Raw genomic sequence first — 11,674 nt, forward strand, 5'->3', positions numbered from 1 at the left:
TTGTTCTGTTCAACTCTAAATGGTGCCTCAGTCACCTCTGTCTCCAGACCCCATGCAGAATAGCGCTTAATAGTTCTGTTAATTCTCTAAGTGAGGGGATAAAGCACATCTCCAAGGAAGCTCCAAGTCCAAGAGCATTAGTGGGCGGGTCAAATCTGCAGGGTGTTGCAGGAGTAGGAGGGGTTAAGAAGTGGGGACAGCCCTCCATCCCCCTAACCCTGCGCTGGCCTCTTTCCTGTTATTTCTCTGCCAGAGCAGGAGCCCCTTGCCCTCCAGGGGAGCAGTAGGGTTTTCTGGGGGCGGGGGACAGAGGGGTTGCGGCAACCGTCCTTCTGTCCCTCCGCTAGGAGAAGGAATGTAGCCTGGCTGGCTGGTTAGGATCTAGGATCGAGGAGGAGCTTTGGGGCAGGGCGGGGCAGGGGCTGGCAGAGGCGTAGACTCTGGCTCCCTGCACTCCCTGGGGTTGCAACAGCAAGGTCCTCCTGCCCACCTTCAGATTGTGCAGCCATGGTCTGGGTGCTCTGACCCCACGGAAGCCCATGGGGAGCCCCAGATTGGTAGCTCCACTCCTGCTTCTCCTCTTGCTGTTCATTGGCCTCTCTGCCTCCTCCAGGATTGGCTGCCCCTACCTGCCCCGCTGGAGCACCCACTGTCTGCTGGCCTCCCACATGGTAAGGTAATGCTGCGGCTGCCCAGTAGGGACCTCTCCCTGCCACAGGCTGGTAAAGCTCCCCACTTTTCTGCCTGTCCTCTCATGTCTCCCAAGTCCCTGGGCCCTGCTTGCAGCCCCAGTGTGTCCTCTATATGGTCTTGCAGGGGTAGCCAAGGTTCTGGAGTGCTGAGGGCCTGGGCAGGGTTGAGCTGGGAGGACAAGAGCCAGAGTGGATGGGCTATTGGGATATGGGCCTTGGAATTAGGTGATTTGAGGCAAAGACCCCAGGGAGAATGCCCCCCTGCCCCACCATAGGAATCCCTACTAATAATTTTTCTCTTCTTTCTTGGCCCTGCTGGGCACTGTGTCTTCAGGAAGACACTCTCACTGGTGAGTCTCATTCCCTGCCCTGCTTCTCTTCTGTGTCCCTTTTGTTCCAGATCCCTAGGGAGCTTTCCATTCAAATTTTTGTCTCCCAACTTGGGAAGTTAGCATATAAAGGAGAAAACACAGGGTTTAGAGTCAGGGCAAGCCTGGATTTGCATTGCAGTTCCAACACACTCCACCTGTGGCTGCAGGCAGTGGCCTTAGCCCCTCTGACTCCGGGTCTGAGGGGCAGTTTCTGAGGCGTAGAGCAGGGTGGCAGAAATGATTGTAGGATGAAAGCCGCTGCCCCTGAGCTGTGGGGGGATTAAAGGAGAGACACAGGATAACCTCTAGGAACTCCCCTTAACTATTCCTTCACTCCTGTCGGTGCTACAACAATGAACTTTCATATCTAATAGTATCTGGTTTACGGATCATTTTCCCACATGTTATCTCACCTGATCTTGACAACAGTCCCACTTAATGAACGATGAAGCTGAGGCTTAGAGAAGTCCATAACTTGCCCAAAGCCACACATCTCAGCCTCCAGTCCACCTTGTCTGAGGCAGGAGGGGCTTCCTGGGACCCTACCATTTGATTTACTTTTCGTCCTTCCCAGGAAGGTCTGCCCGTATTCCTTGCCATACCCAGCTGACCCTTGCTGTGTCCCCAAGGCCTCAGTGTGCTCAGCTCTGGCTCCGCCGCTATGCGTGCCTGCATCTGGCGTCAGATCCTCTAGGTATGAAAACAGCCCTTTCGGCTGTTCTCAGCAGAGATGTGAATTAGGGTGTTTGGGGGGTGCCCAGGCTGAGGAAAGTGGGACTTATCATGTCTCTCCTATTGTCGACCTCAATAGGGACAGGTCATCCTAAAATAGCATACCACAACTGATGTTTATGGGTCAGTTGTATCATTTTGCGAAGGTGTTTCTCCGTTCCACTGATACCAATGTTTGAGATGAAATGGTTTTAGTTCTGCGAGTTTACTAGTATTACCTTCTAATTGCAAAGTAAGATCTTCTTATTCTCTGTATTTTCATTGCCTAGTTCAGTGCCCAGCACTTACTAAATGCCCAAACACCGCTTAAGAATTCAGTTTCGGGGGGCACCTGGGTGGCTCAGAGGGTTAAAGCCTCTGCCTTCCGCTCAGGTCATGATCCCAGGCTCCTGGGATCGAGTCCCACGTCGGGCTCCTTGCTCAGCAGGGAGCCTGCCTCTCCCTCTGCCTCTGCCTGCCACTCTGCCAGTGCTTGCTCACTCTCTCTCCCTTTCTCTCTCTGACAAATAAATAAATAAAATCTTAAAAAAAAAAAGAATTCACAGTTTCTAGTTTTTCACTGTTTTAAATAACGCTACAATGGATATTTTTGCATATATGTGTGTGTGTGTGTTTGTGTGTGTGTGTGACTTTTTATCTACTTAAGAAATTAATCGTTTTTAACTATATCATAACTTTCAGGACTAAAGAAGCTTGGTACAACTCCCCTCCATGATTTGAAATGACTTACTATCTAAAATCAGGCCACATTTCCAAGTAGCAGATGGGCAGTGAAGGGCGGGATAGTAAATATGTCCTTTCCTGCACAGGCCTCCAGGGGGGCTGGCTCCACCTCCTGGTGCAGAAATACAAAAAGTCATGTAAGTTCCGGTTCTGTAGGAGACACAAGATGCCAGCATCTGCTCAGGTACTCCCCCTGCCAGTTCCAGCTCTGCCCCACGCCCCACAGCGCTTTTGTTCCTAGCCTCTCCTTTACACTCTAGTCGCGTGGTGATGGAAAGATAGAAAGCGTGGTCATGAAGGGGACTGTTCTGTCCATTACACACTTAGGGAAACCAAGGCCTAAAGATTGAATGACTTGCCTGTGGGGCCCCAGGTTCCAGAAGCAACAATAAAAGCCTGATTCCTGGCCCAAGGCCAACCATGTTCTCTGCCTACAGAGGAAGCTGCTGAGTGGCTGTTGCCTGTCTGGGAAGGGTCATCACATCGCTGTCCCCTCCCCAGACATCTCTCACAAGGGGTTGCGCACTAAAAGGACCCAACCTTCAGATCCGAAGGCATTGGAAGGTCTCCCCAGACGCAGCTCACAAAGGCATGAAGGTAAGCATGGGGTGTGACCAGAAATGGGTGCAGCCAAGTATTGGTGCGTGTGCCCAAGCCAAGAGACAAGGGGTCCCCCTTCTCCCCAGGGCCAGAGTTCTTCTTTGATTTGCTGCCCGAGGCACGGGCTATTCAAGTGACCATTCCTCCAGGACCTGAGGTCAGCGTGCGTCTTTGTCACCAGTGGGTACTAGAATGTGAGGAGCTGAGCAGTCCCTTCGACACGCAGGTATGGAATATTGTCTCCCTTCAAAAAGCCAGATCACACAGTTCTGGAGCAAAAGAGATCTCCCCATTGTATACATGGGGAGACTGAGGCCCAGAGAAGGATATTCATTGTCTAGGACCTCCCTACAAGTCTGAAGTACCTAGCATTTAAGCCTTCTTTGGATTAGACAGAAAGTGCAGGGGTCCCTGTCAGCTGGGAGGAGAGGAAGGCAAAGGGCAAACAGAGACTTGGAGCAACCATGAATGCCCAGCAAAGAAATGAATACAGCATGTATCCCCAGCGAGAAGACCCTCAGTGAGATTCAGGTTGCATTAAGAAGGCTTTTCAGTTCCCATCAAGAAGTGGTTACATCTTTCTTGGTACCCTTTCATCTCCCTCCTTTTGCTGCTGCCCCTCAGAGAATGAGATGTTCCCCATTTTCCAGCCCGGGCCTCATATCCCCCTTCAAACTCCAGTTGCTGTAGATGCCCTGGTATGTGGCTGGTACCATTTGTGGGACTGAAGCTGTACCTCTGAGGTCCTCAGCTCTCTTCATTTCTCAAATGAAGATCACTGTGATGCTAGTGTTCAATTCATTGAGTGAGTTAATGCTTCTAGCACCTAGCACCCTCCCTGGCATACAGTGGAGACTCCAAAAATGTTTAATACTCTCCTTCTTTCCTCCCTGTCCCCACCTCATATATTGAGATACCTAGAGCAAATAGACTGTAGAGCAGGGAGCAGGGACAACCCACCACCCCAAAAGGAAATTTCGCAGTGGAAGAACTAAGTCTCAGATAAGAGAAAAACAGGGTGTGTTGGCCAAGGTTTCAGCTTTCTACTGCCCTTGTTCAGGGTGCCCAAGCTCTTTCTCAGGCATTTCTTCTCTCCTTTTGCTGCTTTGTCAACAGAAAATTGTGTCTGGAGGCCACACTGTAGACCTGCCTTATGAATTTTTTCTGCCCTGTCTGTGCATAGAGGTAAGCAGAGGAGAAGGTCTGGGTTGTCCCTGGCTCCACTTCTAGGCCTCCCAGAGGCACAGTTGGTCAAGCGTATCTTTAGTGAGTCAGGTCTTGAAAAGACTGAGTGTTGACGAGATGCTTGGGAAGATGGCTGCCAGCTTGACTGTGAGCCACGCGCTGGGTCAGAGACAGAAGTGTCCTGCCAAACAGGAGATATTGTTGCGGGGGGCGGGGTGGGGTGGTGGTGGTGGTGATTCCAACCTCAGTCCAACTAAACCCAGCTTTCCTAGGTTCAGACTGGCCTTAGCCCACAGAGACGGCATACACAGTTACCTTTACCGTGTGTTCTGAGGAGTCATGATGGGGGCACGTGGGGCCACTGGCAGATTCCATGTGGCTTCAAAAGTCTTGTCACCATGAGCCTGCCCTGGTAGTTCTCTGTTCCTTACAAAGCTGAGGTGCCTAGCATTAAGACTTCTGTGGACTAGAAAGAAAATGCAGGGGACCTTGTTGACCAGGAGGAGGCAAAAGGGGAGGTACAGAAGGACACATGGGGGCAGGGAGCAGCTGCCGGGGTGGACAATCCTTGTTTGGGTGGTCCAGAGGGAGGAGTCGGTACAAGGCATTCCTTGGGAATCCAGGAAAGCTAAAGGTGTAGGAATGTGAACTTCCTTTTTTCCTGGGGGGAGCATAGATTCTCCTCTCCAGGGAGAAGAGGACTCAGCCTCCCAGGTTGTGATTTTGCTCCTAGACTCCGGTCATGCCCCACTGACCCTTGCCTGTACCCTTCACTGTTTCCCCTCCTCCATGCCCTGCCGGCTCGGGTAGCTGGCATCAGGGCAAGGTCAAGCCAGGAGTTCCGTGTCTGAGTGATAGAGGAGACGCCATTCCTATGATCCTCCCTGACTGTTCCATTGTCCCCCCAGGTATCCTACCTGCAAGAGGACACCGTGAGGCGCAAAAAATGTCCCTTCCAGAACTGGCCTGAAGCCTGTGAGTGCTGCATGTGCATTCCTAGCCCTCAGTGTCTTACACACACACACACACACACACATTTCACCCCTATGTTGTAGAGGAAGCCCCCAGAAGGCATGCAGGCACTTTCCCTGGAGTTGGTAGGGGGAAAGGGTTAGTGTATCTACCATTCACCTCCCAACAAATCAGAGTATTGAACATTGTACTAGGCACTGTGAGAGGTTCAGAAGCAGGAGACCCAGGAGGTAGTGTCCTAAGGGAATGGGCCTGAAGTCCTGAGGTCACATCTCACTTATTGTTCTCTGAACCTTAATTTCTTCATCAGCAAAGTAGTTATACTTGCCCAGCCTTCCTTTCCAACTGTGGATGAGACTTGCATTCAATATTCTATGTGAAAGTGGCTGGTGAAGTCTGAAATGCTGTATGCATGTTGTTATCCCCAAATTAAAGAGACAGGACCCTGAAACACAGCAAATGAAGAGTGCAAAGCAGCCCAAAGTCCAGGGCACTTTTAGAACTGTGGACTAGGCTATAGGCCATGAATTCGGGGAAGGGAGAAGCCCATGAAGTCTGTCAGATCATAGGGTCTCTTACAGGAGGTGACGCCCGAGCTGGGCTGAGACAAGGGGCAGTATTTCAAAAGGAGAGTAGCGAGGGGAACATCCCTGGTTCTGAGAGGAACCTGAGCAAAGATCTGCAGATTTTTAGTTTGGGGAGCAGCAGAGAACTGGCCAGAATGGAGGCACAGGCAGGAGATGAGACAGCGAAGTAGAAAAGGTCATAAAAGGTCTGGAGAAAGCATGCTTATTTATTGAATAACCTAGACACGCCAGCAACCGTGCTGGGCATCCCTGGTGCCCCCAGGGATGGGGATACAAAGTGAGGCAGAGGCCAAAGCAGGACTCAGGCCTCGGTGGGCCTCACTCTCTGCCCCTGCCTGCCATGTGCCCAGATGGCTCGGACTTCTGGAAGTCAGTGCACTTTACTGACTACAGCCAGCACAGTCAGATGGTCATGGCCCTGACCCTCCGCTGCCCACTGAAGCTGGAGGCCTCCCTCTGCCAGAAGTGGGGCTGGAACACCCTCTGTGAAGACCTCCCCAATGCCACAGCTCGAGAGTCAGAGGGGGTGAGCCAGGCCCCCCCGCCCCGGGACTTGAGTGGGCAGGGCTGGGGTCCAGGGCCCTGCTCCCTGACTAACTCTCTTCTCCTACCGCAGTGGTATGTCTTGGAGGGAATAGACCTGCATCCCCAGCTTTGCTTCAAGGTACAAGCGTGGGTGACAGTGGATGGGGAGGGGTATGGATGGTGCCTGGAGCTTGCTGACTTGCCATTCTTGGATTTCTCAGTTCTCATTTGGAAATAGCAGCCATGTTGAATGCCCCCACCAGACGGGTGAGCTGATAAGTGACTCTGGCTGGGACGCCCTTCCACCACTGAACCCTTACCCAACTGGGACCAAACCAGGCTCAAGCGCTGTTCTGACTTCTCTGGCAACCACATCCCCACTCCTATCGCCTCCCGCAAACAGAATGTCTCCCATGATGCCCTTTCCCACCCTGGCAGCCCCATCCTGGAACGTGAGCATGGATACCCAGGCCCAGCAGCTGGTCCTTCACTTCTCCTCAAGGATACACGCCACCTTCAGTGCTGCCTGGAGCCACCCAAGCTTGGGGCAGGACAGCTTGGTGCCCCCTGTGTACAGCATCAGTCAGGTATGGCCCAGCCAGGGCTCCAACCCTCTCCCCCCACCCCCACCATCTCGTTGCTCAGAGCACAACAAGTGGAGGCAGACAAATCTCTAACTTATATCATCTGGCTATTTATTTACTTGACCGGTCTTTGTTCAGCTGGTTCTTCAGTCAGTGGAGGGTTCATGGAGCAGTTTCTAATCCTTTTAGTTTCTGAACTTACCCCAGATAAAGTGGCAAGAGACCAGCGCTCCCACACCCAGCTGTCCTCTGACCACTCAGTCTGCTGCCACATTTTATACCAAGGCCCTCTCTTGGACCGCTATCCTCTGTCCCTGTGTTCCTGTTTGTCTCCACAAGGCACTTGGCAGATGTTCCCTATCTCAGGAGGCAGAGCCCCTAGAAGCTGAGGAGGTCTTCACAGAATACTGTGAACTACTCACAGACTTAACTTTATTATGTGAACCAGGAACAGTCTGACTAGCAGACTCTCTTCTGTGTGTCTGATATAAAAACCACAATCATATATGTCCCTCAAACCATAGCACCAATCTGACTAAGCATGACTAGCTCCTTCCAGTTCTTAAACACTCACTTGTAGCTTGCTTATTTGTCTTGCATTCTATGAGGGCTCGCAAGCAAATAGGTGATAGCAAATGTTTAAAATTTGGAGCGCCTGGGTGGCTCAGTCGTTGGGTGTCTGCCTTTGGCTCAGGTCATGATCCCAGGGTCCTGGGATCAAGCCCCACATTAGGCTCCCTGCTCAGCAGGAAGCCTGCTGCTCCCTCTCCCATCCCCCTGCTTGTGTTCCCTCTCTCTCTGTCAAATAATAAATAAAATCTTGAAACAAACAAACAAACAAAAAGATAGCTGGGAGCTTCCTGGAGGAACATTACACTTTAAAAGAAAATGTTTAAAATTTAATACCGAGCCATGCTTAAGATTTAAGACCAAGTCCCATGGGATAACCTAAAATTGATAGCTAAATCCATGGACTCATTTGTTTCTGTGAGCAGGGGGAAGACCACCTTCATTGAGTTCAGCCATGATTTGAGCATCACCGTGTCAGCAGCTGCTGACAGCTGGCTGAAGAATGGGATCTGGGACAGGGGTGGTAGGGGTGTTGGAGATAGAGGGAGTTCCGGAAGGATGGAGATGCTGGTCAACTCCCTAACCAACACCCAGAACATAGGGTGGAGCCGTATTCTGCCTGTATACAGATGGCAATCAGTTCTGTCCAACTTAGCATGCACTTATTGAATCCCTACTCTGTGCCTACCCTGTATTGGGCCCTGGGAGATACAAAAAAAGTAAATAACACAGTGTCTGCCCCTAAGGAGTCCACAGTGTAATAATAACTACTACTGCTGAAGAAATTCACCCGGCACCATGTATTGTAGGGGGTGTTAACATGCATATTCCCATGGGATGCTCTCAATAACCCAGTAAAATAAAGATTATTAGTCCTCGTGTACAAATGAAGAAACTGAGGGTCAGGGAGGGAGGTAACCTATCTCCGTGCAAAGATCACACAGCTAGGAGCCACAAAGGCAATAGTTAAGCCTGGTTTTAGCTGTGGTCACTTCACAACTTAGGTTCTTTTCAGTGAACAAGCCATCCCTTCAGATGTGTGGGACAGAGAAGGGAGGCAGGTTATATAGTTAGGTTCCTTGGTTTATGAACTGCTGGAGGACAGAGACAATATCTGTGTCTTCTTTCCTCAGAGCTTGACACAAAGTAGACACCCAGAGCATGTTTGTTGATGAGCGCCTGATTAATGTGTATCTGTGCAACAGTTCCGCTCTGGGAATAATCAGTGGGGTGCTTGAGAATGAAGCAGGAGGAAGACTTCTTTTTTTTTTTTTAAGATTCTAAAAATTTATTTGTCAGAGAGAGGGAGCACAAGCAGGGGGGGAGCAGCAGGCAGAGAGAGAAACAGACTCCCCTCTGAGCAAGGAGCCTGATGCGGGACTCGATCCCAGGACTTTGGGATCATGACCTGAGCCAAAGGCAGACGCTTAACCAAATGAGCCACCCAGGCATCCCAGGAGACCTCTTTCTTGTCAGCAGTGGCACTTGGCCTTAATCCTGGGTGGGATTTCTGTGGGGGTGGGAGGGCAGAAAGGAAGAAGAGTGTGGGCAAAGACTCAGACTGGACAGAGCCAGATTTGACACTATGGAGACATTCTGCTCTTTGTTCCCACAGACTCAGGGCTCAAGCCCAGTGACACTAGATCTCATCATTCCTTTCCTGAAGCCAGGGAGCTGTGTCCTGGTAAGGAGTCCTGCCCTCACTCTGTACGTACTCCCCTAGCATCTACTCTACAGGGAGCTCATGGGGGCAAATGCAGTCTGCAAAAATGTTTGGTTTGGCCAGCCTGGTATTTGAAATTGGAACGAATTACTACCATTTAAATACTGGAGAGGTCATATTTTAAAAAGCTGATTTCTGGCTTCTCCTGGAAAGAATCATTCAGGCATGGTGACAATGGGCTTGAGCTCCATGGCATCTGATTATTTCATTCAGGGCCTCTGCCCTCCTGGTCCTCCTGGATGCCCTGGCCAGCTTCAAGTTTATTTTTTGGGTTGCCACTCTTGACCTGTTGCGAGCCCAACCACAGTTGGACCAAACACAAACCCTGTGCTGCAGAAATTCCCTATACCCTTCTCTTGCCCTACTCAGCTTCCCCTGGAAGAAGGGGCTACCCTGGCTTACAGGGGTGGGGGGCTCTCTGCCCTCAGGTGTGGAGGTCAGATGTTCAGTTTTCCTGGAAGCACCTCTTGTGTCCAGATGGTGAGTTCTTGGGAGAGACGGGGTGGGGTTAGAAGGAGGTTGAGCACTGAGGAGCCTGGCTTGGCCTCACCCTGCTTGACTCAGTCTCTCATAGACACGTGGGGCTCTTGATACTGGCACTGCTGGCCCTCACCACCCTATTGGGCATTGTTCTGGTCTTCACCCGCCGGCGTCCACTGCCAGGTAAGCTTACTCTGGGGTAACCTGAGGATTCAGATCTGCACAGAGCCTAAGCTAGTTGCCCCCCACCCTTCCCCTGCCTAGGCTCCCTTCCAGAAGAGCCGTGGCCCTGCCGGTGCACGGAGTTCTCTGCTACCCAAAGTGGTGAGGCTCAGGCCCCCTAGTGGTCCGGAATGGTTAAGGCAGAGCAAAGGTCCCTCTGTGCAGATGGTTCACTGTTAGTGGTCTCTAGGAAGAGACCAGTGGGGCGGAAATCCAGCCTGCGCTGCACCTGCCAAACCTGGCGCCCTAGACCGGACCCCTTCCGGGTGCTTTTATCTAATTAGCCCAATGACACCCTCTTGGCTAAAGTTGCCTTAGGTACTTACCCCTAGTGCAGATAAGGAACCAGGTGGGGCACTCGGTGAGTTAGCCCCAAGGCAGGAAAAAGGAGAGTCAGGGTGGAGTAGGGGAGGGGAAGTGCTGGGCTCTCCCTCAGCAGCCCACCCTTTCATCTGCTACTCCCGCCCGCAGGCCCTGGTCGAGCTCGGCCGGTGTTGCTCCTGCACGTGGCCGACTCGGAGGCGCAGCGGCGCCTGGTGGGAGCGCTGGCTGAACTGCTGCGGGCATCGCTGGGCGGCGGGCGCGACGTGATCGTGGACCTGTGGGAGGGGACGCGCGTGGCGCGCGTGGGCCCGCTGCCGTGGCTGTGGGCTGCACGGGCGCGCGTTGCGCAGGAGCGGGGCACCGTGCTGCTTCTGTGGAGCAGTGCCGGCCCCAGTCCAGCCCAAGGCCGGGATCCCCACTCCGCACCCCTGCGCGCCCTGCTCCGCGCCGCCCCGCGCCCGCTGCTGCTGCTTGCTTACTTCAGTCGCCTCTGTGCCAAGGGAGACATTCCCCCTCCGCTGCGCGACCTGCCACGCTACCGCCTCCTGCGCGACCTGCCACGCCTGCTGCGGGCGCTAGACGCGCCGCCTTCCACCGAAGCCGCCAGCGGAGGCCGCCTCGGGAATCGGCGGTGCCTGCGGGGTCGCCTGGAGCTGTGCCACCAGCTGGAACTCGAGGCCGCCAAATTTTGCCCACCGAGGCTGAGCAGAGACAGGCGTACGGGTACTGGCTGGAACCCCTGAATGAGCCTTCTACCCTAGAATCCTTGGGGTGCTTCCTCAGGACTACTGGCCAAAAATTCTTACAGCTCTGTTTGCTGGCCTGGGAGTAGAGCACCTCCCTCTCTGTCCCAGCCCCTTCCTTAAGCGTCGGGCTTCTTCCTCGTGTTTACCCTTTAGGAGCCAGCAGGGAGAGTCGCTGTTTAATGAGGGCTCCAGTGACCCCAGTTCTGTTGGGGGTGGGGAACTCCTCACACTTCTTTTCTTCGAAATTGCAGAAAGAGCAGTCTGCACATGCTCCAGTCCAGGCTGGAGAGGTGTGGGACAGAGGTAGAGGAGGCAGGAGCCATGCCAATTCTGGGGGGCGGGGAGGGGAGGAAAACCCTTTCTGAGGCAGGGATACTGCTTTCCCAAAAGGGAGCCCTGCCCAGAGGACGGAGGGAGGGAGGGAGGGAGCCTGACCCAGGGAAAGAGGTTTTGGCCTTGGGTGTCCAGGGCAAAGGTGGGACAGTAGAAACCAAGATCAAAAGAAAATTAATAAAGGCAAGCATAATGGATAAGCTAAGAGACACGGTGTGCTTCTCTAGGGTGCCCAGGATACTGAGTTGGAGGGGGGGACAGCACAGCCCTCCCTGGGGTTGTTATGCATCATCTGTGGGCCCAGA

At 52.8% G+C, this 11,674-nt stretch overlaps 1 protein-coding gene across 3 annotated transcripts; it reads left to right on the forward strand.

Annotated features, from left to right (window-relative positions):
* Positions 1–236: 236 nt before the first annotated feature.
* Positions 237–11,345, forward strand: IL17RE (interleukin 17 receptor E). 3 transcript variants are annotated; one of them, XM_045991530.1, is made up of 17 exons: positions 237–671; positions 1,027–1,042; positions 1,638–1,757; positions 2,605–2,702; positions 2,956–3,115; positions 3,205–3,344; positions 4,235–4,303; positions 5,212–5,278; positions 6,213–6,388; positions 6,479–6,526; positions 6,609–6,654; positions 6,826–6,974; positions 9,157–9,225; positions 9,693–9,744; positions 9,829–9,927; positions 10,009–10,068; positions 10,438–11,345. In XM_045991530.1, the coding sequence occupies exons 1-17, from the start codon at positions 540–542 to the stop codon at positions 11,031–11,033; spliced, it is 2,097 nt and encodes a 698-aa protein (XP_045847486.1). In that variant the 5' UTR covers positions 237–539; the 3' UTR covers positions 11,034–11,345. The 3 variants fall into 3 exon arrangements, with proteins under 3 accessions (XP_045847486.1, XP_045847483.1, XP_045847485.1); XM_045991527.1 differs by having other exon boundaries at positions 6,609–6,974; XM_045991529.1 differs by lacking the exon at positions 10,009–10,068 and having other exon boundaries at positions 6,609–6,974.
* The last annotated feature ends 329 nt before the right edge of the window (positions 11,346–11,674 follow it).

The sequence above is a fragment of the Meles meles genome, chromosome 20 (genome assembly GCF_922984935.1).
Source record: "Meles meles chromosome 20, mMelMel3.1 paternal haplotype, whole genome shotgun sequence".
In the NCBI taxonomy this organism is placed as follows: Eukaryota; Metazoa; Chordata; class Mammalia; order Carnivora; family Mustelidae; genus Meles; species Meles meles.